Here is a 23,923-nt window from a genome sequence, read left to right on the forward strand (position 1 = left end):
CTGAGGGGTCCCCGGAGGGACATGCAGCCCCGGTGGCATCTGCTCCACTGCCCAGCGTATGCTTTTTCCTAGAAGGTGCTGATGTGTTCTGCACTGCAGCCTTCCTCGAGCTGGCCTTCAGACTCCAGCTCCAGCCAGATCACGAAGGAAGAAGAAGGGAGAGTTGAGCATTTTGAGAAATAATTCCATATATAGAGTCTCTGATTTTGCTTCAGTTTGTATTACAGAAGCTGCTTCAGATTTAAAGATTATCTTAATTTCTCTTTAAATGTCCCCGGTGGATCTCTGTGGTCTGCTCCTGCAAACAGAGTGTGTGCACCCGCAGGGAGTCTGCAGCTATATATGAAACCCACACCACTTCCAAGCACAAAATACACTCTAAATATTGTACTTAACACGTACAAGATGACAGTGATTGCCCCATTTAGACCATATTTGAGTTCCTCCAAGGACTAAATGTGATGTAAATAAAATCCAGATAACCACAGAGGGGAGATCTGGGCGAGTCGTGGTTGCAAACAGTTCCCCGGTCAGCAACTGCCAGTGTCTCCAGGGAGGAATTACGAACAGAAGATGGAGGAAACTGTTTAGATCCTCCTTCATTTAAGGCTCCTGACCTAAACTGCTGATCTCACATTAAATATAAGTATTTCATAAGGGCTTACTTCACAAAGCAATCCTCGATGAGGACTGGGGAAGAGAGAGGAGGAGGAATCCCTGTGAATGATGAAGGGAACCGACTCACCTTTTAAGGACCTGTAGCAACTAAATAACATGCACGAGTTGCAAATTGTATTTATTACCAAAAAAGTTCAACCTAAACCAGCACATGAATGGGAGAAAATCAGAACTGAGCGTTGTAGCGTGCATACAGCAGGCAGGTTTAATGCTCTGGGAGGAAAACTCTGCTTGCAGGGGGAGATGCCCTCACTCCTGTGCCGATCGGTGGCAGAAGGTTGGGGGCACCCTAATCACACCCTTTTTTCTGGGTGTATTTGGTGGCGGAGGGGTAGAGAGCTCTGCACTGAGACCTCAGAGTAGGGACAGAAAACTTCCACGAAGCAAATTCCACGACATTAATGAAAGACAATGACATTAACAAAAGACAATGGAGAAATGGACTAAATAATATTAACACAAAGAACTTGACGAAAGACGAAGAACAAGACGAAGAACTTGATGAAGGACAAAGAACAAGACGAAGAACTTGATGAAGGACAAAGAACAAGACGAAGAACTTGACGAGAGATGAAGGAGAAATTGACTAAATAATATTAACATGAAGAACTTGATGAAAGACAAAGAACAAGATGAAGAACTTGATGAAAGATTAAGAAGAAATTGAATATTATTAACATGAAGAACTTGACAAAAGACGAAGAGCAAGATGAACAAGATGAAAGACAAAGGAGAAATTGACTAAATGTTAACACGAAGAACTTGACGAAAGACGAAGAACAAGACGAAGAACTTGACGAAAGACGAAGAACAAGATAAATCTTTAATTCTTACAAGATGCGAAGGGAATTGCAACTTGTGCAACAGGATTTCCAAATTGCTGGTGGCACCCAAGAGACGTGCTCTGCCTGGTACAACATGCTCCTGGAGCTGCCTTAATGCTCCAAGATGACATTTTGTCCCTCTTAATACCAGGGGGTTGTGGCAGCTTCACCAGAGAGCGTGGCCAAGCAGTAGGTGACAGCGACGGAAACAATAATTTCCTTTTCCCACCCCGCCACAAATCAAGGAGCTGCTGAGCCCGGGGCTCAGGCAGCTGCTCTGCAGATGAGAAGAGCAAATCTTTAGATCCAAGCAGTGCTTTGGGTGCTCAAATAGTGGTTTTGAACTGGTTGTGAGTTTGGTTGTTAATGTGCAGGCTGGAGGTCCGAGCCCTGAGATTTCAGTGCCTCAGACACGAATGGCTCCTTCCTAAAGGAACCGAATCATTTAGAGTTTATTTTGACACCTGCTTCTAGATGAAAAAGTGCATTTAGGATTTTACACAACTGAAGCTTCTATTGTTCGTCAAATTTACTCTTAAGAGTACCAAGCTAAACTACACTAAGACGACCAAAACATTAGCCAAAATTATTAATAATCTACTTTTTTAATGGGAATGATGAAAGTTGTTAATGAGGAACTCAAATTCAGCTGGCAACGGCGAGGCAGTGTAGGGGTGAGTGTGCCCGCCCCCACCCTGCCCGGCTGAGGTCTGGGGGGCACAAGTTTGCCCGCAGCAGCCGTGAGGCAGAACGAGGGACCCGAAAAGTCTTTTCCCATCCCCTCTCCTGCGACGTCAGACTGCTCCAGTTAGCATGGCGAGCAGAACAGATCACTAATTTTCAAGCCCAGAGGCAAATACCTTTAACCCAGTTTTGTCTAGGATTATTTCTCCCTCTCAGGAAAAAAGATGACCCCCAAAAATTTGTTGTTTCATGACTTTTTGCAACCCGTAGAGGAGCAAACCGTAAGTCTCTCCTTCCTTCCCCAAACACAGCAGCAGTTTTCAGGCAGCCCCTCAAGCCTGAGCCCCTCCCATCGCAGGTAATGACCCCAACACTAAGCTACAGCACATCACGCGTCCTCTCCCGCCCCCAAATTTGCAATTATTTCCTCAAAAGTGGAATGGCCTTCGTTAGGAGCCTAAGGAATATCCCTGTGCGATGCAGGGTATGAGGGCTAGCACATACCGAGGGGTGGGGAGGTGTTGAAATGTGGAATCCTAAATCTTGGCTAACCTGTAACCACCACCATCCCCATCACCAGTTAACCAGTTAAGCCTCTGTTCACAAAATAAGAGCAGTAGTTGCCCCGGACCAGGGTTTGGAGTTAAAGGCCAGCAATGTCCTTCCCTCGCTATGGTCTTGCTGTATTCCAGATTGAAAAATACTATTAAAACCAGAAAATCATTCCATTCGAAGCTGCTCTGAGGACCACTGAGCCAGCACTACAGTGGAGTAAATATCCAGCTTTTTAGTACCAAAATACACTTACTGCCAACAGAAAGGCTTCCATCAGAACCACAATTTTGACAGAAAGGGGATGAAAGCATTAGTAGAAAGTCTTTTGCCAAATTTGAGTCCAAACTTTGGAAACTTCTTGGGTTGTAACACAAAGCTTTTTAGTTTTGACAGAGAACATCTCTTCATTAAAAAATGAGAGGCATTTTCTTCCCCCGAGGCTTTTCAGCTGCCTTCAGTAATAGTAGCTACTCACTAAAAAAAAAAAAAAAAAGTGATGAGGCATCATTGAGAAATAAATCAACAACACGTTAAATAGTGTCACAGTACAGTCCGGACACGCGCTACCAGGGGTTTTGTATCCAGGACCTGGACAACCCCCCAGCCCCAAGGGCATGAAGTGTTAATATTGGTGTCATAAAAAGCAAAAAAACTACAAGGCACAGTTAGACAGTTACTATTAATTTTTCTTCCGTAAGAAGCTGTATCTGCTTTTTGCTCTTATATGGAATATTAGAATCGGAAAGAGCGTTTTAAAGCCATTTCTGTGCTGATTTTACTGCACTTTATAGTCGTGTGAAGAGTAACGTCCTGGCATTTTCATCCCTAAAATAAGACTGGGTTGTACAGCTACGCAGAAGTCACCCACACCCCCGTTTGTGAACTCTTTGATCAGTAATTACACAACTCTGGAATTAGAACAAGCAGAAATTCTTCTTAAATTGAACCAATTATCGACGGTGATGTGTTTTCACTCAAGTTCTACTTTCTGAGTTTTATCCATCAAACCTTAACGTGTGTTCTGAAGAGTCAGTAAGCAGCGCAGCACACACACATTCCCAAAAAGCAATCTGCACGAAACCCACCAAATCAGGATAATCTGGTAACAGGCTCTGTTCTCTTCTTGAGGAGAGGGTTTGATCACTCCCTAATCTCTGACCAGGCTGGAAAAGATCAAAACCGTTAATCTCTTTTATTCAATTATATCCTGAAGGAAGCTACTTCAGGAAAATGACAATTTATCTGGATTCCCAGCCCAGGAAATCCTGCAGCAAGACCACCCGTCTCTCCACTTTGCCTCTTGTGTAGACACAAGACTCCAGAGGCGATGGAAAAGCTCCCCCCCCTCTACTCATGGAGAAGCAGACGTTACTCTGACCTTGGAACTACTCTGACCTCCCAGGCAATTTCGACTTTAAGTCACCAGGGAAGTTAAGCAAAAGTTTTTTGATTATTTCTGAGTTTTCTGATTAACCCACCTCACTTCATAGAAGCCTCTGCCGTGCCGTAGGCTGTCCCTGCTCTGTCTAGGGAGGCAGAAAGAAGCCGGAGTTGGTGCCTGCTGCATTCTGCTCTGAAGACACTTTCCTCACAGTCTCCCTCTGACCTCAAAGCAGAACTCTGTAAAGTCGTGCTGGCTACTTATTTTTAGCAATCTTCTTTCTCAGAGGAAATAGGCAATTGCACTTCACCTCGGCCGAAACATCCCCAACAGCTCCAAGTTCTGAGAGATTTCCTGAGGCAGCGCTCGGGGCAAAGACAGCGCTTGGATTTACGCCTTTCCTGTGGAACACTGAAATAAGAGCAGTGACACGCTTTGCTTACTCTATCCACACCACAACAAGTTTTCAACTGCTTGGAATATAATCATTTATTTATCTTTACAGTGATGACGGAGAATGTACAGGTGTTCTCACCCATAGGTATAAAAATCTGTTTATATACAGAGTCACAATAATCTTTAATTGGGAAATCATTCTGTTCTTGTGATCCATTCTTACTAAAAACCACAGGAAAAACAAATATTTAGTACAGGCAATATAATTCCAGTAGGTTTGCAACCTGGCATCAAAAGCTCAGCTTTAGATTAAGGGTAACGTTCGATACTTAAAAAAGGACTTTAAGTCATAGGACACAAAATAAAGTTGCTTTTCAAATAAGATATATACATCAAAAATAGGAGTCTAAAAAAGGCATTGGTTTTAATGCTATTAGAAAGCTATATAAATGTGCATGGGTCCGTTTCTTCTTATAACGAAAGACCGAAGGAGAAAGTGCCTCTGTCTTTTAGGAAGTTCCTCCTGGGATAAGTCAGTTAGAAGTACCTGGAAGAGAGAAAGAAATAACCCCCGTTGGCAAAGAAAAGGCTGCTGGTCGCATCAATTCGAGGGCTTTGCTGGAGCAGTTACAGCTGTGTTTCAGTTCCACATGAAGAGCAAACTATAAATAATTCCAAAGTGGGCCTCAAAAAATTAATGTGTCAGAAGATCCTCAGTTGGGAAGAGTCCCACAGATGCCTTGTTACTTTTTCATTCCCCACACACGCTCCTGGCACGTTACCCAGGCTCTTGCAGTGCTTCACGACGGCCCTAATTTTCTGAATTCTTGTTTTTTAAAGACAGCATCATGTGTGCATGAAAAGTTTCTTAATATAAAAAGATCATACTCGAATGTTAGTCCGTATAAACGGTAAAAAACCTTGCACCTCTCAAGCTATTTTACATTAACTAATCCACCTACTCAAAAATCTTCTTGAAGTCTAATTAAAGCCACTAGAGCAAAAGAAAAAAGTGGTTTTATAGAACATGTAAATGTGTTGGCTACGTACAGGTTAATAGCTCACGAGGCCACAAGTTGAGGAAACTCAAGGTCTACTCACCCAACTGATTTCTGCAGAGACCACAGTACCAGTGCAACAATAACCACTTCCAAGGACTCTGTTACAAAATAATTCTTTTATGCTAAATTCAAAAATTCAAAATGACAATTGGATTCTAAAACGGCAAAGGTTTGAAACGTCACATCTTCAAACAATGTTCTTTATTGACTGCCTTTAAAGTTATCCATAATTAGACTTTTATAGGAGAAATACTTAAGGATTGAGAGTTTAATAGTAAATAGCTGTAACTTAAAGTAATTAAAAGATTCCAGGAGCCTGGAAAACATCAAGATTACTGGTCTGTTAAGTGAGCAGTAACCAACACTGGCAAATAGCTCTTGTCCACAACTTAAAGCTCAAATTACCCTTTATGTTGCCCTGACACTCAGTAATAAGAAACATGAGTGTTCAGGGGCAGGCGGGTACATTATAAATACATTTTGCTTCTAATTGTAAGAATTTACTCAAGCAACACGCCCTTGCACCTGAAGCAGTTAACCTAGTGCACAGTCCAGATGCTGAGTGTCAAAATAATTATTTTGAATATATATATTCAATATATATTCAATAATATATATATTCTTCATCTAGCAGGGAGCTAAAACGCCGTGGAATTAGCACTCTGCGCTGCGGGTTGAACACCAGCTGGAACACTCAGCAGCCTTGATAAAGCAGGTCACAGCCTGGAAACTTCCATCCTATATCTGCAAGTTACCTGAACGTAGTATCCATGGTTTTATAAAAGTTAACTCCTTTGTACCTGTCAAATAGGGAATATATATATTCTTTCCCCTTGTGGGTATTAACTCCAGAACAAAAAAAAATGAAATTAATTCCTTTAAAATTACACAACCACCTCCAGACAGAATTCTTAGTTGTTAAAACTTCAGCTAACTCTGTATGAAAAGGTCAGATCTCAAAGCTCTGCACTTTCATAAATGAGCGCTACATGCTCGGTGGAAACAAGAGAATGAATTACCTTTCTTCTGCAGATGGTTAAAAAAAAAAAAAAAAAAAAAGGATTTTTGAAGGAAGTCTTTGGCAAATCCACAGAGCAGTACTGTAAACAGGTATAAAGATACAAGAGGATGCCTTGGAAAATTAATTTGTAGAGGTGTTACCCATTTAAAAATAAATAGAAAAGTTTCAGGAACTTGTTACGTGGTTTTACTAAATTCAATTTTGAAGAACAGAAAAAGGATGGTTATTCTGATTGCTTTACCCCGGTTTCACACCAAGTGCCAGAAAACAGACCTGCAACAGTTTCCAGAGACTGAGTCTTTGCTGTAAAGGATGGAAACCACTGCTGGTGACCTGCGTAGCACTTAATGTGAGGATTTTCCTGTCGATATATGCAAAACCACCCTAATTTTCTGCTGCTATAGGGCACGCCAGCTAACATACGTGCAGAGAGAAAGCAGGACTGCTTGTGTGTGATGCACTACAGCCCACCGAGCGACTGCCGCGTGCCTGCCGGCAACGGGGACGGGGAAATCTCACCCAGGAGCTGGGACTCACCTGATTTCTTTTTTACGCTTCATCTCCATTATCCATTTCTACATCTATATCTTTTGTTGTATCAGCCGCCCGTGACAAAATGTCTGCCATTAGTGCTTCCTCCAGTTTTTTACGCACTTGTTGCACCCGCTCTTCTTGTTTTCTGAAGGGAGAGAAGGGAACAAGGGGCAGAAACGTCAGTGCTTCAAGTATACTGCTAGGCTGCGGGCGTAATACTTGCATAAAAAAATGACTCAGGACTGGTTTCTCCACTCTTATTTTAACTGAGAACAGAACACAATAGAATAGTTCCAGTTGGAAGGGACCTACAGAGATCATCTGGTCCAACTCCTGACCCCTCCAGGGCTGCCCAAAAGTTAAACCCTGTTGTTAAGGGCGTTGTCCAAACGCCTCTTAAACATAGAATCACAGAATCATTCAGGTTGGACAAGACCCTTGGGATCATCGAGTCCAACCCTCAGCCCGACTCTACAAAGTTCTCCCCTACACCACATCCCCCAACAGCTCATCCAAACGACCCTTAAACACATCCAGGGGTGGGGACTCCACCCCCTCCCTGGGCAGCCTATTCCACTCTCTGACCACTCTTTCTGGGAAACATTTTTTCCTCATGTCCAGTCTGAACCTCCCCTGTTGCAGTTTAAAGCCGTTCCCTCTTGTTCTGTCACTAATCACCTGTGAGAAGAGACCAGCACCAACCTCTCTACAACGTCCTTTCAGGGAGCTGTAGAGAGTGATGAGGTCTCCCCTCAGCCTTCTCCTCCTCACACTAAACAGTCCCAGCTCCTTCAATGGCTCCTCACAGGATTTATTCTCCAGGCCCTTCCCCAGCCTCGTTGCCCTCCTCTGCCCTCGCTCCAGCCCCTCGAGATCTCTCTCGTATTGAGGTGCCCAAAACTGGACACAACACTCCAGGTGTGGCCTCACCAGTGCAGAGCACAGGGGGACTATCACCTCCCTGCTTCTGCTGGTCACACTATTTCTAATCCAAGCCAGGATGCCGTTGGCTTTCTTGGCCATCAACAGGCCTGGGGCAGCGGCTGCTTTTCTAAACCCTTACTGACTAGTTCTGTTACCTCTGCACGCACACGGGCACACAGGTACTAGAACTGAGAGCACCCTGAGCCACAAACCCCGCTGGTTTAGCGTGCATGGTTTAATTTCTCTCATCTAGAGACAGGAGGCTTGAATGTGAGATAGAATCTTCCACTCTCAGCTTAGATACTTGAAAAGACCAAGCTGAAAGTTAACGGAGCAGTTTCCCACTGGACTATCTTTGTCAGACTGGCTTTTTGCTTTTTTTGGCAGAGGTATTTTGGGGTAGATCACTGAAAAAATCACAGCAGATTCCCACCACGAGCACTGTAAAGGAGATCTGAGGCAGCTTCCCTCTCTCCAAGCATGAGGGTGTGTACCCCAGGAGCACCTTCCCAGGATGGTGGGGCACTGAGGAGGTTTCTAAGCGCTCAGTGAACCAACTCCAAGTCCCACACGCTGCGTGTGTGGGGGAAGAACCTCAACGAGCTTCACTCTTTCCATTTATTTATTTAAATACTCCTACCCCTCTATTCAGTCTTATCCACCAGTCAGTGATGCATTTAAGATGGCAGCAACTTCTGCTGAAACAAAGGTTTGTTTTCCTGGGGGAAGTTAACTCAAAATATGACCTTGATATCAATATAAATTTGAGATGTTTTGAGTCAATGTTTAGTCGGAAGGTAATATTTAGCTTTCAAATGTTACCAGAACACAAAAAGTCCTCTTTTGAAGTTTACCTAAAGGAATACAAATTTCACATCACACCCAGAGGTCTCGCACATGAAAATCCATGATCTGTCAAACCAATGTTTTCCAAAAAAAGAAAATCTTTAAACAAAATATCTGCCTAAAAATGGCCAGAACTCATCAGAAGCAGGCAGAGGAATTCATTCCTTCGTGCAACAAACTCCCTGGGGCTATTTAGGATGGCAGGACAGATACAAAGAACGCGGAATCTTAGAAGAGCAGGAGTGATATCCAACACCCTCCACAGAAGGCAGAGGCCTCTGAGGAACACCAGCTTCTAAGGGTATTCAGTTCTACGGCCGCAACCACTAGCTAAAGGAAGGGAAAAAAAAAAAAAAAGAACAAGCTAGCAGAACTTGTTTTCTATCTTCCAGCTGTTTTCTATCCTTGTTTTCTATCTTCAATATACAGCTTACTGTCCCAAAGATCATTCTAGAATGATCTTTCAAAGCCCTGGGGCAGAGAACGGAACAAAACCAAAGATGCCTTATCTTTCGCAGGACCTGTGACAAAGGAGAAATAAAAGTTAGAGTAGCAAATTCACTATTTGTTAATTGAATGAAGACGATGCCGAGAGCACACATAAGCTGAAACATAGGGTTTTAAAAATTAAGTAATAAAAAGTTGCTATCGTCTCACTGTTGGAATACATTGTGAACTGGCCAAAGCCTGTGGAAAATAAATAATTGAAGTATATTTTATTTTTCCCCTCTTTGGCATTAGAATTCTAAGACAGTAGGATCTTTCCACAATCCACAGCCTACACGCTCCATCGCAACAGGCTTCAGACCACAGTCAACAGCCATTTACACCAGGAGATCCCTTCCCTGGATTCCTGGTGGTTCCTTACTCGGGGCTAGTTTAGGCTATGATGATAAATACGAACACTTAATGAGAGCACTTTTTAAAAAGGGCCTGTATGACCAAATCAGAGAGAAGAAAGCTGCTGGAATATCTTTATAAAGCTCCCCTTTTGTGTGCAAAGAAAATTCCAATGAACTGAAACACAGTAAGAACGTTTCCCTACTCTTACAAAGAATGGAATGTAAATGTTCCTTCAACATGGTTCTGGTCACTGGGCATTTTAAGTGTATCTCCTGGAAAAGCCCTGAAGTATCACATATCCAGTGAAGATATGGGAATTCATCTACCCCCACCCTTTGTCCAAAAAGTCACAGGGCATTTAGTCAGCCTTGCCCACTCAGTAACCTGAACAAAGCCACAAACAGCTGAGCTGGGAGAGAACGGAGGCCCCTTCCAGGCTCTGAATGTTTCATAATGTCAGTGTGGATCAGAAAATGCACTTGCCAGAAAGCACATGAGAAGTTAGTCTGGAACAACCTTTCTTGGTGCCACAAGGTCCTTTCCTGCTCTTCTCTTCAGTGGGTTTGTTGTCCAGACATGGAATCTAACCTAAAGGCCAGCAAGTATCTTATATATCAACTTTGAGGAGTTGGGCACAAAACAATCATAAGCTTTACCACTTCATTAGGCTCCTTTATTTGAGATCTTCTTTTAAATGTACGGAACTATGTTGAGGAAGTTTTGAAAAACATATACCGAAACATAAGCTCAGCCTGGCCTAGATTACAGAACCATCATCCTGATTTGTAACAAGCCTCCTCCTACCATCTTGGACACACGACTGCAGTATTTAACTGTCACAACACCCACAAGTGACAGCTATTTTTCTGTATCTCGGACTAACTCCTAAGGGCCCAGGTTCCCTCTTTACAGCACAGGTGGCCTTCTCCAGAGGTTACTCCCAGGTCTTGCTTCCCAAACTCACGCAAAGACGCAGCTTTCCTCAGTTATCTCATTTCCAAATTTTCAGCCAGCTAGTTGATCAACCAGGGAGCAACAACCACAAAGTAATTCACGGCAGTCCCAGTCCTGAAGAGCCTGGTCTTCTAGAAGAGTTTTTAAAGATTAAAAAAATAGCTCTTTTTATACAAGTAGCATGACTTCTACCAAGAGTGAATGTTTAAGAGCCAACAGCAAGAACACACTACTAATAAAAAGTGCTCATCCTTAACACTGAGTAAAACTCTACGACTTAGAGCATCTCCATTCAATTTGATTAATTTGACTTCTTAACGCAGTTTTTCACAGTGGTATTAAATAAAACTGTCTTAGCCCAGTAAGTCGAGAGGGTTAGCAGCACTGCCCACAAGTGCCCGCTCCTCGCTACCGGCCCTCAGCCCTTCAGCTCCACAGCACCATCCTGGCCACGGAGCTCCCACACAACAGCAGCCCACTGGCTCTTTGTGGCCTTCCTCCAAGCAAGACACAACCCTCCTCCTTTAGTTTAAGTGCTCTTGCCTTCAAAAGGAAGCTAAAATTAAAGACATGTTACTCCTAACACAGAAATCCACAGGCCCCTAACTCCAATTCTGAGCTTATTTTCAGTGGAGAACTGTTTTATACAACAGGATTGGGTACAGTCTGCGCTCAGGTGATTTCCTTAGTGCTTAGGATAATTTTATTTGTCCTTACTACTGGCACTCTTCTCAGGCCACACAACTAAGGGATGTGTCCATGCTCTAAAGAAGTGTGATCCCACACCACTGTATGCAATCAAACCATGATACTGTGCCAACCTCCCCTCTGATTTCTCCATTTTTCTATATTGCTAAACCTATGGATTTGATTTAGATCCTTATGTTTAGTTCCTAAACAAGAGATAAAAATTTGTAAGTTTTGTTTTCTTGTCAAATATTGAAATAAACATATTCCATCAAAACACGTTCCCATTTGAAACCTGGCAGGACTGCATTCTGATTGAAGAAATGCTGCACCAAATAAATGCTCATTTATATCATTTAAATGCTCAGATCTAGCTGAAACTGTAATGGTATAAACTGCCCATCTCCCTTCAACTACACCAATCATAAATTAAAACTAATTCACTATGTCCCATTAAGAATAGGAAGTTTATATATAAAGTTCCATTTGATTTAGTTCCTTATGTGCTGGTGCTCTGTCATCAAAATAAAAAATTGCATATAGCTCTACTAATAGCATTTAGCTGCTGCAGAAACACAGAGGTACCTTTACACGTAGGATGGGTGTCAGATTAGACAGGAAAAAATCCACAGAACCGACCTGTTCCTTGTCTGGACACCAGTTCCACCTCCCCATGTGTCAGGAGGGAGGTAACACCCCTTTTCCCCTGCTCTTCCAGCACATTCAAATATAGCATTTTTTGGAGACACTCTAATCAAAAATCATTACCAGAAGTGCTTATAGTAACATTTACTCTGTTTTTATGAAAAACATACTCTAGAGCTCCTCAGCAGCAGGGATTCCAGAAGTCTTCCACTACCCAGATCTGAGATGCACTGCTTGAAAGGAGAATTAATAACTGGTGTGTTGATTCTATTTGCTGTGTTATATTAAACTTGGGTTTAGGGGCATCTGCTAATTCCCCCCCACACATACATCTCTCCAACAGATCACTTCCAAGAGATCTTTCCCACCTCCTCCTCCTCCCTCAGCAGAAATTATCCACTGTTGAGACAACATACTCTAAATGGTACTGAGAAATTCTCAGGTGCCTCGTTACTGCACTTCCCTGACATATCTCTATTAAACTCATCTTTAGATCTGGGGTCAGAATGTTTCTCTCGTAGCCAAGATTGATAAGGATTATTTAGGGTTTTGCCTCCCTGCAACACACATCACTTTACCTCACAATATTCTTATTCCTGAGGAGAGCTCAGACTGTGGAAACATTCTCAATCTCTCTTTTTCTTCCTTTGGCACATTACAAGTTCTTGTGGCTTTGGTCTGAAAGTGAGGTTTGTATAGGATACGGAGGAATATTGTGAGGGACTAAGCTACAGCTGACTAGCTTGGATCAAGGTTCATATTAAGATTCAGACATTCTTAAACCCATGCCTGACACTTACAGAGCATTAAACTTGAATTACTCCCCATTCCTGTCTTAAGGTAAATAAAGCTTAGTTTTTGGACAGCTTAACAGGTAGTTTTCTTACCCACTACTGTGCACAGCATGACACAGCCAGGCATAGTACATTAATTGTTTAGATTTGGTAAATTTAACAGGTTGTGGCTACCCCTATGAAAAAGCAGAGGTCCAACTGCCATGCTACTGGAAAAGGGCGACTGTCAAGACAGCTGAGAAAGCTCAGGAACAAAACCTGCTGGGTGATGGTAATTGCTCAGCACAGAACCTAGACTGAGCAAGAGAAAGAGCTGTTGAAAACTGAAAGGTGGGATTTTCAGAAATGACTTGGATGCTTTAGGAGAAGAAATCCCCTCGAAACTATAAGCTTTAGAAAATCCCACTAAAGAGAGAGAGAGATTTGAAAAGAATGACAGACTGGACTATGAAGCAGAACAGAGCTGCGAGTCAAAAATGAATTTTATAATATATTGCAAAACTTCATCCACCTAAGCACAACTAGAAAAAACCAATCCACTTACTTGTTATTTTCAGAAGATACAATTCCCCAGTTCATCCCAAAAGAGAGAAACTGATTAAAGCATTTATCTAGCAGAGACACAAAGGTTGCCAGCCTTAGAGGAAATGGAGGCACCTCAACAGTGCAGTTGCAAAGAAAATAACTAGATGCTGGTCAGGAAAGAGAAAGCTGCAAATGATCTCCCAGACTCAGCACAGGAGGAGACAGTTCCCAGGGAATTCTAAAAGCCTGCCTCAGGAGGCTAAGATTTGGATGTGGAGACCACCAGGAACCACACCATACTCATTTTGCACACCTACCTTTCACAGGACTAGCATTAAGAAGCCCAGAATTATTCAGAAGGTGGATCCCACAACTGAAAATAAAATAGGTGCGTGTCCCTAGCGACAAGGAAGCATGGTTGATTCTTAACCAAGCATTTATAGGAGGTTATTTAACGTTTTCCCAGTGAATGTGCTGAACCAAAAGAGGAAATTTTGCATTTTTCTCTGATTACAAAGAGATTTACCGTTATTACACGACCAGGAATTCTTCAAGCTAAACACAAGTCAAGCTGACAGCAATTTTATTAGATGTAAACACCTGCTGTGATCTCCCTGAAGAATTTACAGTACAAAAGAGTAGATGCTGGCACCTCACCAGCTATCCCCAGTGGCAAACTCTTCCTTACCATTACGTACATTCAGAAAGCAATTCTACCGCTTTCCTCAGCGCTAACAGGTGCTGTACTCTGATATTACTTCTCCATGCAACGTGCTTTCTGGGTGGTTTTAAAACAAAAGCCAGCTTCACACAAACAGTACGAAAAGGTAACAACTAAAAATATTTAATCCTTTTGGAGTGAGCTGCCTACAAAGTCATGAGCCAGAAGAGACACCGAACCAGCAGCATATTCATAGAAGTAGAGCTGCTCCAGGTCAGAATCCGTGTCCTTCTTGAGTTGCCAGGACTGACATCAAATCCAGAATCTCCTTTGTAAAAACAACTGCATGACTGATAAGACAAAAAAGGAATTTTGTTTCCAATAAATAATAAACCTTGTCAAACATGCTAAGAAAGTTTCTCATTCTGCCCTGTAACTTTTTGTAGGAAGGCAAAAGGAGTTTACCTTCTGAAAGCATTTCGAGTTGATGTTTAAGAAAATAAAGTAAACCCCTCAGTAAAGGACTGGGAATCATAATCATAATAATAATTATAATAATTATACCTTAACATTAGCCCTGCAGAAGCTTCAGGTAGCCATCTAGGGCTTAGAAAAAAATGTGATAGTAGCAGACTTTGGTGTCGAGTGAGTTCCACCAAGTGGCAAGATCCAAGTTTGGTCTTCAGATTTCCTGTTGAAACCTTCAATTTAACTAAAAATGTGATACTAAAGGCAGTGTTCATCCCACGTGTTGATTCATGCCAAGCAATACTATCAAACTGGATGTCAGGATTGTGTCCTGCCTCTTGCCACACTCTGGCAATTAAGCAATGCAACAAGAAATCTCCCTCTTTGCTCAGTCCTAACCTTGAAATTCAGTGCTGAAGCCCCTGTTTTTAGTACCCCAAAAAAGGATGAGTTTTTCTTTGAAAAGAAGATGAACAGTGCAGCTATTAAAAAGCAAAATCTTTGCCCCTACGTGAATAGATCGATCTCATCGTGCTCTTCATATCGTAGCCCAATCTCCCACTTTAAGAGAGTGTATTAGCCACAAAGCTATATGCTATAGGGGAATATTCTTATTTTTCTTTGTTGAAATTGCTTACTTTTTAACTGAGATCAACAAATTAACTTGACCAAACCAGAAATGGGAAGGAAGAAAGGCAATATTGATCATGACTATAGCTTAATGTTTAGGGCACTCTCTTGGGAAAGAAAATGTGGATTATGACTCATACCTTAGTAAATAATTTATAGTAGTATTTTGACCACAAAATAAAAAAACAGGGTTTTATTTTTTCAAGTTACTGAACTAATCAACAGGTACAAGAAAAATGTTCACACTTCTCTTCCCTTATCTCCAGGACTGCACTGAGCCAGGAAGGAATCTATTTTAATTCAATTTACTTTTTGTTTTACTAAAAACTTACCTAATGTCATCATCTGTGACTATGAAAGCTTTGCAGAGGGGCTGAGATGTGTTCAGCCAGACGGCTGGGTTCTTCTCAACGGCCGCAGAGAGCTGCCCCGTGATGGGTGCAGAACTGGTGTGCAAAGCACTAGCAACAGCTGATAACAGGGTATCGTCGTTGTTACCGGGGCCGACTCCTACGAGAAAGATAATTGAAGAGTTACCAACCACATTTCATGCGTAACTTCCAGTGGCAGAGCTCTTCTCAGTTTGTAAAGTTACGTAGGCTCGTGGTATAAGTGCCACTGGATACGTGATGGTCTAATCTAAACAGTTAAATGCAAGTTATTAAAAATGGCTTTGTAATAGCACAGCTCTCATTTTAAATCAGCATGCCAAAAGGCATCCCATTTCTAAAACCGGTGAGGTTTTCTGCTTACACTAACAATTAGTCTTAGGTTTATGGTTGGACTAGATGATCTTCAAGGTCTTTTCCAACCTAGATGATTCTGTGAATTACAATAGCATCAATTTTTTAATCACGATAATCCCATCATAAATTTATCAGTCACATATTGAAACAGTTTCTTTGCAGCTTCATGGTATTAATCCACACCAGCACAGTCTTTACTTTAACACTACACTGGAGATTTTTACAACACTCCAATTCCCAAGAAAACCTCCCAAGCAGTGGAACAAAGTTATTAATTGCAAATTATGACCTGAACGTATTTTAGATCAACTCTTACCAATAAAAGTGCAGTTCTGAAGCGTGGTTTATATTAACTATATAAATGACCTAAAAATAAACATTGTTTTGGAGACTGAGGTATTTTCTCAGCAAGAACATTTACAATTTCAAGTTTACTTAACCACTGCATGGTTTGGGTTGGAAAGGACCTTAAAGATCATCTAGTTCCAACCCCCAATCTGACTGTAAACTGTGAACTTGTTAAGAGCATCAAAAACTCTGTCCTTTTTAAGCACGAACAACTGTGTGGATCTGAAGCAACTGCAGTAAGTGAACACAATACCTTGAAGACCTTTAGGTAGCTCCATGGATTTTATGATTTGTTCGCTGACATCTGATGCGCTGAGGCCTTGTAGCCTCTTCTCCCAGAAAAGCTGAAAAAGAGAAAACAAGATTGCTCATTAGAAAGAATTAAAAAATAAAGAAATGAAGTAGCGACACCACTTCAGATCTACGCTGGCTCGACGGCCCGGCCCTTTCCAACACTCTATAGATCTCTTGGCTTATCTGGAAATAGAATCAAATCTTTCTGTTTTTAGGAAGATACATGAACTAAATTCACATTCATTTTACTTTCTATTGCTCCATCTATTAGCTGGGAACATATTTCCATTTCTCACAGAAACCAATTTCTTGACCTAAAAGATCTTTGTTTAATGATACCAATTTCCCCACTCACTCCTATCTTACTGGTCTGAAGACTGATCTTGAAGTTCTGGGCTGGAGATTAGCAACACCCATTCTTTAAATGGGCCTTTTCTATTTAGCAAGATCATGGTGAACGGTCATTAAAAAGTTGATTTCCATTCCACAGGAAGTTCCATTTAACAAATAATCTTAATAAGGAGGTAAGCAAGAATGTAGCTATGCCATTTTCTGTGAAAAGGGCATTCAGAAATAATTTGATTTTTCTGCAGGATATGGGGGAGGGCAAAAAAAAAAATAATCTATTTCTTTTCAAGCCTGTAAAATTTAAGACAAAAAGACAAACAGTTATTCTCATTCCCAGGACATTCTTTGTTGCAGCTGGGTACCCAAAAGCCTCAGTTTAAGATGGGGCTTTCAACTGTCACATTCTGCTCTAAAACTGGAAGTGAAACAACTGGAGCACCCTCTTTCATCTTCTGTGGAACCTAGATTGCTAGTCACATGGCATCATAACTGATCCTTTTTCAGAAAAAAAGCCATTTTTTCAGTTACAGAGGTCGTAAAGGCAAAGGGCAACAAAGAACATCAACCTTAGCATTAAGGGTATACTACCGACTGAATATAAAACACAGTTATGCTACAAACCCCACGATACTCTCCACAACATGCCTGCACAGCTTTGTAAATCAGTAGGTTGAATGATACTTGTTCTGCCTGAGAGATTACTATGTCATTTTATAGAGATCTATTTATTTTCTGGACAGCAGGACACATTTGTAACCAAGTTTAGTTCGAAGTGGCTTAGAAAACCCACACAGGATCACCTAAGTAAGCTCTTCAACTTTTTTTTTTTTGCAAATTCTGACTACATTTCACACGATCTTGACATCTCCGTGATTGGACAGCTTTTTAAAAATACCTGTTGCCACTTGTGTCTCGTTTTACTAGAGCCACTTAAACTTCAAATGCTTCCTGTAAACTGATACCCTGCTCTTAACTAGTATTAATTTTCGACATTCTAACCCAGGTTTGAGCTACGCTGTTAGTTGAGTATCAAGGCACATCTTTTATCCTGTTAAATATTAAATATTTAGTACCTCCAGTCATTCACTCCTGCTGTTTACCACTACTGCTAAGCCCCCACCCCAAAAAACCACTCTAGATGTCTTGTAGCAGTCCTTACAGCTCCGTGGAGGAAGTGGCAGTGCCTTAAAGCTGTCCAGAATGTTGAAGAAATCCTTTGTTACAAAGGCAAAAGCAACAGCTCGCTAGCCAAACTCTAAAAGGAGTATCAGGATTCAGGAAATGAACTCAAAGTAAAATCCTATCAATTCAGTATTTCATCACTGGGTTAGCTTCCCATCTTGATAAAGTCTCTACAAAGCTTATTCCTGTTTTCCACCGTTAAAAGAATTCACCCTTCGTTCCCCTTTCCCTCTCCATTTCATCAACTTTTAGAGATAAACGAAAGGCTCCCCAACGCCACATCCAAGCTATGTTTTTACAGGTGAACGTAAGAACAGCCCCTGTTTATTCAGGATAAAATTATATTGGTCTACAGCAGCAAATACATCACCAAATACATTTTATTATTGGGTTTTGACTCTTCGGTTCCCTACTCGTATCAACCCCGTACACATCACAGAGGGAACGAGGCATCAGGAGAACGGTTTGGTTATAGAAATGTAGAAATACAGGAACGCAAATGCCTCTGTGGGAGAGAGAGAGGTGCTTGAAGAAGGACAACTCACACGTGAAAGCTTAGAAGATTTGGCAAATGTAACGCAACATCGATGGGGTGGAGCTTCCGTCACCAGCACTCGCTCGGCTCTTTAAGCCCCGATTGTGAACGCAGGGAAAAGTTTATACAAGTATCAACACCTCGAATGACTGTGAGGTCAAAGTCAGGTAGAAAAAAAACACTTGGCTCGTAGATACACCAATTAAAACAAGACTGAAGCGAAGCATATTCCCAGCGCAAAGCTTCCAGCACTGTGACATATAATTATTTGTAAACGACCACGATTGTGCTCCAAGTTTTTGTCTCCCCAGATCTCCACTGAGACTGCACAAGTCACTCTTACTAAATTTTTTGCTCAGAAATTAATCACATTGCTAGAGTTTTATTACATTGTTCGTTCCACAAGCCTTTATGGGTTCTTAGGAGTCCTCTCCTTTATCTTTTCTTGTAGTTTACTGAAGATTCTGAGCTGGACCAGACCTGGACAAGTATTTCCCCATCAGCTGCGCCAGGAGTAGCTATCAAGGGACACAGAGAGAGGGGAGGAAGCTGCTAATAAAAATTCAGAAAAAGCTTTTCTGTTCCTCTACTTACAAGATGAAGATGCAACCATTCCACAGCAATGAAATACGCACTCAAGCGACTGAAAAAGATCATGCCAGTCTTGATGCACAGAATATCTGAGGTTACAGCCCTAAAAATAGCTTGCATTATTTAACTTGCAACTCTCTCCTCATTAGCGAAACAGGGAAAAGAGAAAATAAAGCTCAGGTTCACGGGCTTTGTGCTGCGCTAAGCAGAGAAACAGGCACCTAAATTAGGAGCAATTCATAAATATCCCGACTGGTTTAACTGTTGGGCATCACCACAGCCTAGGCAGGCTGCCCCCTGGCATTTGTCTCCCACCCAAAGTCATCTGGAGTTCATAAAACAAGAAACAGCCCCTCAAACAGCACAAGCATCTGCAGATACAGCCACTTAAATTCAGTAGGAATTCTGCCAGGAACAGAGGCCACCTTACATCACCTCACAATTAGGGGTTTCCTTGTCAAATGGAGTGAGTTATCCAGGCTCTGGGCTTTTCTCAGCTGGAGAACCCCCGGGGAGCAGGCTCATAGGGTCCAATCTTCCTTCCTCCTGCTGAGAAGGCACCAGTCCAGCCAGAAAAGCAAGATTCAGGCCTCCAGGAAAGAAGCATTAGCAAACATGAGACCCTGTTATTCAGTAATGAGAAGCCTGATGGGACCAGGGTAGGAAGGAAGGGGGGAAGAACCAGATTTCAAGATTCATCATGGTGATGCAGTGATATTTCATTACTCATGCAAAATGAATAACCACTCTGAGGATTCATCAGTCGGTTATTCATCCTGTTGGAGGATGAAAAATGGCTCTGTTTCAGTTTTGCTTGAAGTAGTGGTTAGGGAACACACACTGAAAAGAGCCTAAACCCCAGGTCCTTCATTTACTGATGTTTGAGCGTTCTAGATTCCGAGGGACCCAGCAGCCAAGTGCTCCATTTCCTAGGAAATTAATCAAAATGCATTATGCCAAAAGTCACCTCTTATGCAATAATCTCCTGCTGAGCAAGAAATGTATCCCTTATCACTCACACTTACTATCCTAAGGGCATTTTTCTTTTTTTTTTTTTTTTCCCTGCGACAGAGGAGGCACCATAGGAATGCAATGCCAAGGTCCCCAGGGCGGAGCAGAATTTTCACTTCCTCCTTGTTCTGCGACTCCATAATGGCAGAGCTGAACTACAGCTGTGCCTCTGAAGTTCTTTGTTTGGAGAAATATAAAATATTGCTTCCTCCAGAATTGTTTCTTGTCCAAGAAAAGCTATTTGTGACTAACGGTGAACTATAATCTAACCCGTAATCTCTGTAAAAACACAATCTCCTAAGCAACTATTATTTCTCATTCAGACAATAAAGAAACGACAGATTAGCCTCTCTATTGCAAGAGCCACCAAATACAAACATAATCGGAGCTGCCCCTTTTCCTTACATAAATAAAAGTCTATTTGCAGTTGCTCAAGCAATGGAAGCCTACAAGAAAATTTTGCTGGAAAGGAATCCATTCCAATTCCATTATTTTTAAAAGAAAAGCACATATGTTCTTAACATTCAAACATTCTTGGCGAGTGAGTGATTTATAGATAGTTCAATCAATCAAGAACCTCCAATTTCATCTGGCATTTACTCTTTACAGAGTATTGAAAATACTCTAGATGTCAACAGAATGATGTATCTGACACGCAGAAGAAAGACCCGTGACTCTGCTGTTGGCGAGTTCAGAGATTTGTTTGCTGAGGTGGTTTCTTCTCCTCAGACAGCTACAGGTATTTGCTTTTTAACTTGCAGCAGTAGTCAGAAAAAGCCACGCTCTCATTCGGAAGGATGATGGACACGGCAAGTTTAAGAGCGCCGTCACAACTCCAGGTAGCTGGAACCACATTTATTTCCACGCTGCTTGCAGACCCCTTCTAACCTGGTATGTGAGCTGATTAAAAGTTATTTGTGTCTACGCCAAATACAGGTGACATACCTGTACTGTAGTGCAGACACAGCCAGCCTGCCATTTTGTTAGGTTTTAAAATATGTTTTAAAGGCTAAGTGAGACCAAAACGCCAGTTACCATTTGGGAAACTGCTCAAGTGACTGACATGGCAGGCAGTTTGATGAGGAAATATAATTAGAGGTCTTTTCAAAGTCTCCATGGAAGAGTTTAAAAGGAATGAGCATTTCTCCAGAAAACTTCTTTCCTCTTTTTATATCTAGTTGCTAAGTTGCTCAGCTCTGCTGCATCCATAATTGCCAATCAAAATTTCAGCGTTCCTTTAGTCGCCTGGGAGAGGGAGATGAAACTTAACAATCTCATTGGGTTCCTTCCATTCCTTTTTTTGATAATTCTAATAGATATTAACCAAGAAGCTTAAGTTTTCCAACCCTATCTAATTTTACATTCCAATCCTTTAAGTTGACCCACAGGAAATAAAATCACATCTATTTGACAAAATACAAAGTGCTAAGAGCTAAATATGTCTTTCCTGTTAAGAACTGTTCACAAGAAGACATACATAAAATGACATCCTGCAATTTTTCTTGTAAATTGGGCTTTTTAGACTGCATATATCTTGTGCCAAAAAATGACTATGGTCAGATTTAATTTGTCATATATAATCCTATTCAATAATGTATTACAACACAATCCACAGCAAATGTAACAAAATGACAATAAGTACAAAAGAGACTTTCAAATCAATTTTAAAGAGTATTTCTGGCTTACAGATAGATGATGTTAGAAGTAAATATATCAGGTTTATCTTAAGGTGTTTTTAAAAAGTAAATAGCCTCTGATTTACCCTAAGGGGGTTTTTAGAGGTGGTCGTCTGCCACAGAACTAGAGGAATCAGATCACGTAATATTAACCTGATTTTCTCAAAATAAGCTTTGAAGAGAAGGATGGCCTTCTTTCGAACATCTGAGGTATGTTTGTGGAATGTTTTTAGCCAAACGGATCAGGAAGATACCGAGATCAACGCTTTGCAAATTCAGCGTTATGATCACCACTTCCATAAACACCAGTTTTACCAGTATGGTTTCAAATATCCCTGTCACCCCCATCGACAGCGTACAACAGAATTAACTGGTGATCAGCGGGTCCTCAGGAGTCAAAGCCCTCTCAAAGCAGGTAGAGTACATTTGGGGCGCAGGGGTAAATGAGTGAGTTTTGTTATTTCCCCCCAAAAAGGACAATAAGTGTGGAACAGCGTGAACCAAGAAACTCTAAGACACAAAGAAGAGGGTAAGTGCTCTCCACAGGACCTTCTGGAGGCATCAAGTGAGCGTAGGTACAACGGGCAGGGATCTGTAAGAAAGAAGTTTGATTTGCAGCACCGTTCCATTTGATCCAGTCAGGTACAGGATGCTTGACAGGCAAGTAACTCAAATTTAAGTGATTACAGAAAAGATTTACTGCCTGGAATAGTCTCAGATAGTTACACGACTTCCTCTGCTTCACGTTCACTCTTCTCACTGGGGAATACTCAAATCCAGACACACAAGTGGAACATTAATTTGCCCTGAAGTACTGCTACATCTAGTGGCCTTTTTGCTAAATAAATAGGAAAGAGGGAAAAAACAATGTGATTTTAAGACAATACTCAATGTCACTTAAGAGGAAGATGACATATAGTTGCATGATTTTGTGATTCATCATTAATTCCAGTTTCAATTTCAGCTTGACTTCTTAAAATCCAAACCATTACCCTTAAATTCATCAAGAATGTACCATATTTTATCAAAACTTACTAAGTCTAACAGTGGAGAGGAGGCTAAAACGAGGGGGTTTGTTGTGTTTTTTTCTTTCCTTGCGGAGCCCACTAGCAATCTTTCAGGATTCCTTTTCTTACACTGGTTTATCAGTGGACTGCAAGGGGAAAAAACCCAAAGCCACGGAAATAGTAAGAAAACCTACCTCAAAGTAAGCTCATGGAGAGTCAAAATATTTTGAGCAGGTTGATACTTCAAGAAGAAACTTTAAAGCACTTTGAAGAAGACTGCAATTGAGGCTATCAGATTTGCTATTTAGGAACTTAGAGATACTCCTACCATTTGATTAGATATGAAGAATTTGAGAAATCTCTGTGGATTTATTGGTATTTGAACAAAGGCCACATAGAGGAAGAAGAGTGATAGTTAAGAGAAGTCTAATGAGTACCAGAAGACCCTCCAGAGCGTGCACGCCCAGCTCAAGTTCTGACACTACCTACTTGCAGGATTCTCCAGAACATTTCCATTTTTCTTGGGTAAAGTCCTCCACTCCGATAATCGGTACTCTAGAAAACCTTTCAGAACGGCTTTGAAAGCTTTAAGCTGCTGTCTTGCAGAGCTGTTGCTTGAAAAAGGCTCAGACAACCTCGTGACACAGAACCAGCAGTTGCCACAAAGATCTGTTGCTCTAATGCCAGATTTACCCATACGAAGATCACAGGCAAGCTGTTATTAGTTTATCTTTCCAAGAACTACCACAGGGTTTAGTGCTTAAAGAAGAGCTGCTGCCAAATATCTTCCCTGCCAACACCAATAAGCATGTCTTCTGACTCTCAGGTCATGAAAAAAACCTAGTGACTGCCAACAGAACTACGCTACTCATTTATTTTCATCTCTACAGAAGGAGGCAGGCCAAAGAGAATTTTCTGGGAATTCTAGTCAGCCTGTCTTTTGAAAAGGGAGATACGATATAAGTGGATAAAGCTTTCTGAGATGGGTGTCTAAAACTACAGAGTTTGTGTGGTGCACACATGAGCAAGGACCGGAGTTCCTCCATACTTCTGGTTGCTAATACCAAAGAAATA

The 23,923-nt window shown here is 41.5% G+C and overlaps 1 protein-coding gene across 2 annotated transcripts in view; it reads right to left on the reverse strand.

The window, feature by feature from the left end:
- Positions 1-4,585: 4,585 nt before the first annotated feature.
- MBD2 (methyl-CpG binding domain protein 2) overlaps positions 4,586-23,923 on the reverse strand; it is a 41,438-nt gene continuing 22,100 nt past the window's right edge. The window contains exons 4-7 of one of the 2 annotated variants that reach the window (XM_074856828.1): positions 16,459-16,549; positions 15,444-15,621; positions 7,138-7,279; positions 4,586-5,065 (exon numbers count right to left, since the gene is read on the reverse strand). In XM_074856828.1, the coding sequence (XP_074712929.1) occupies positions 7,150-7,279; positions 15,444-15,621; positions 16,459-16,549 (399 nt within the window). In that variant the 3' untranslated portion in view covers positions 4,586-5,065; positions 7,138-7,149. Of the gene's footprint in view, positions 5,066-7,137; positions 7,280-13,918; positions 14,356-15,443; positions 15,622-16,458; positions 16,550-23,923 lie in introns of those variants that run through there. The other variant, XM_074856827.1, reaches the window with a different exon arrangement.

This window comes from Strix uralensis, chromosome Z (genome assembly GCF_047716275.1).
Source record: "Strix uralensis isolate ZFMK-TIS-50842 chromosome Z, bStrUra1, whole genome shotgun sequence".
NCBI classification, from domain to species: domain Eukaryota; kingdom Metazoa; phylum Chordata; class Aves; order Strigiformes; family Strigidae; genus Strix; species Strix uralensis.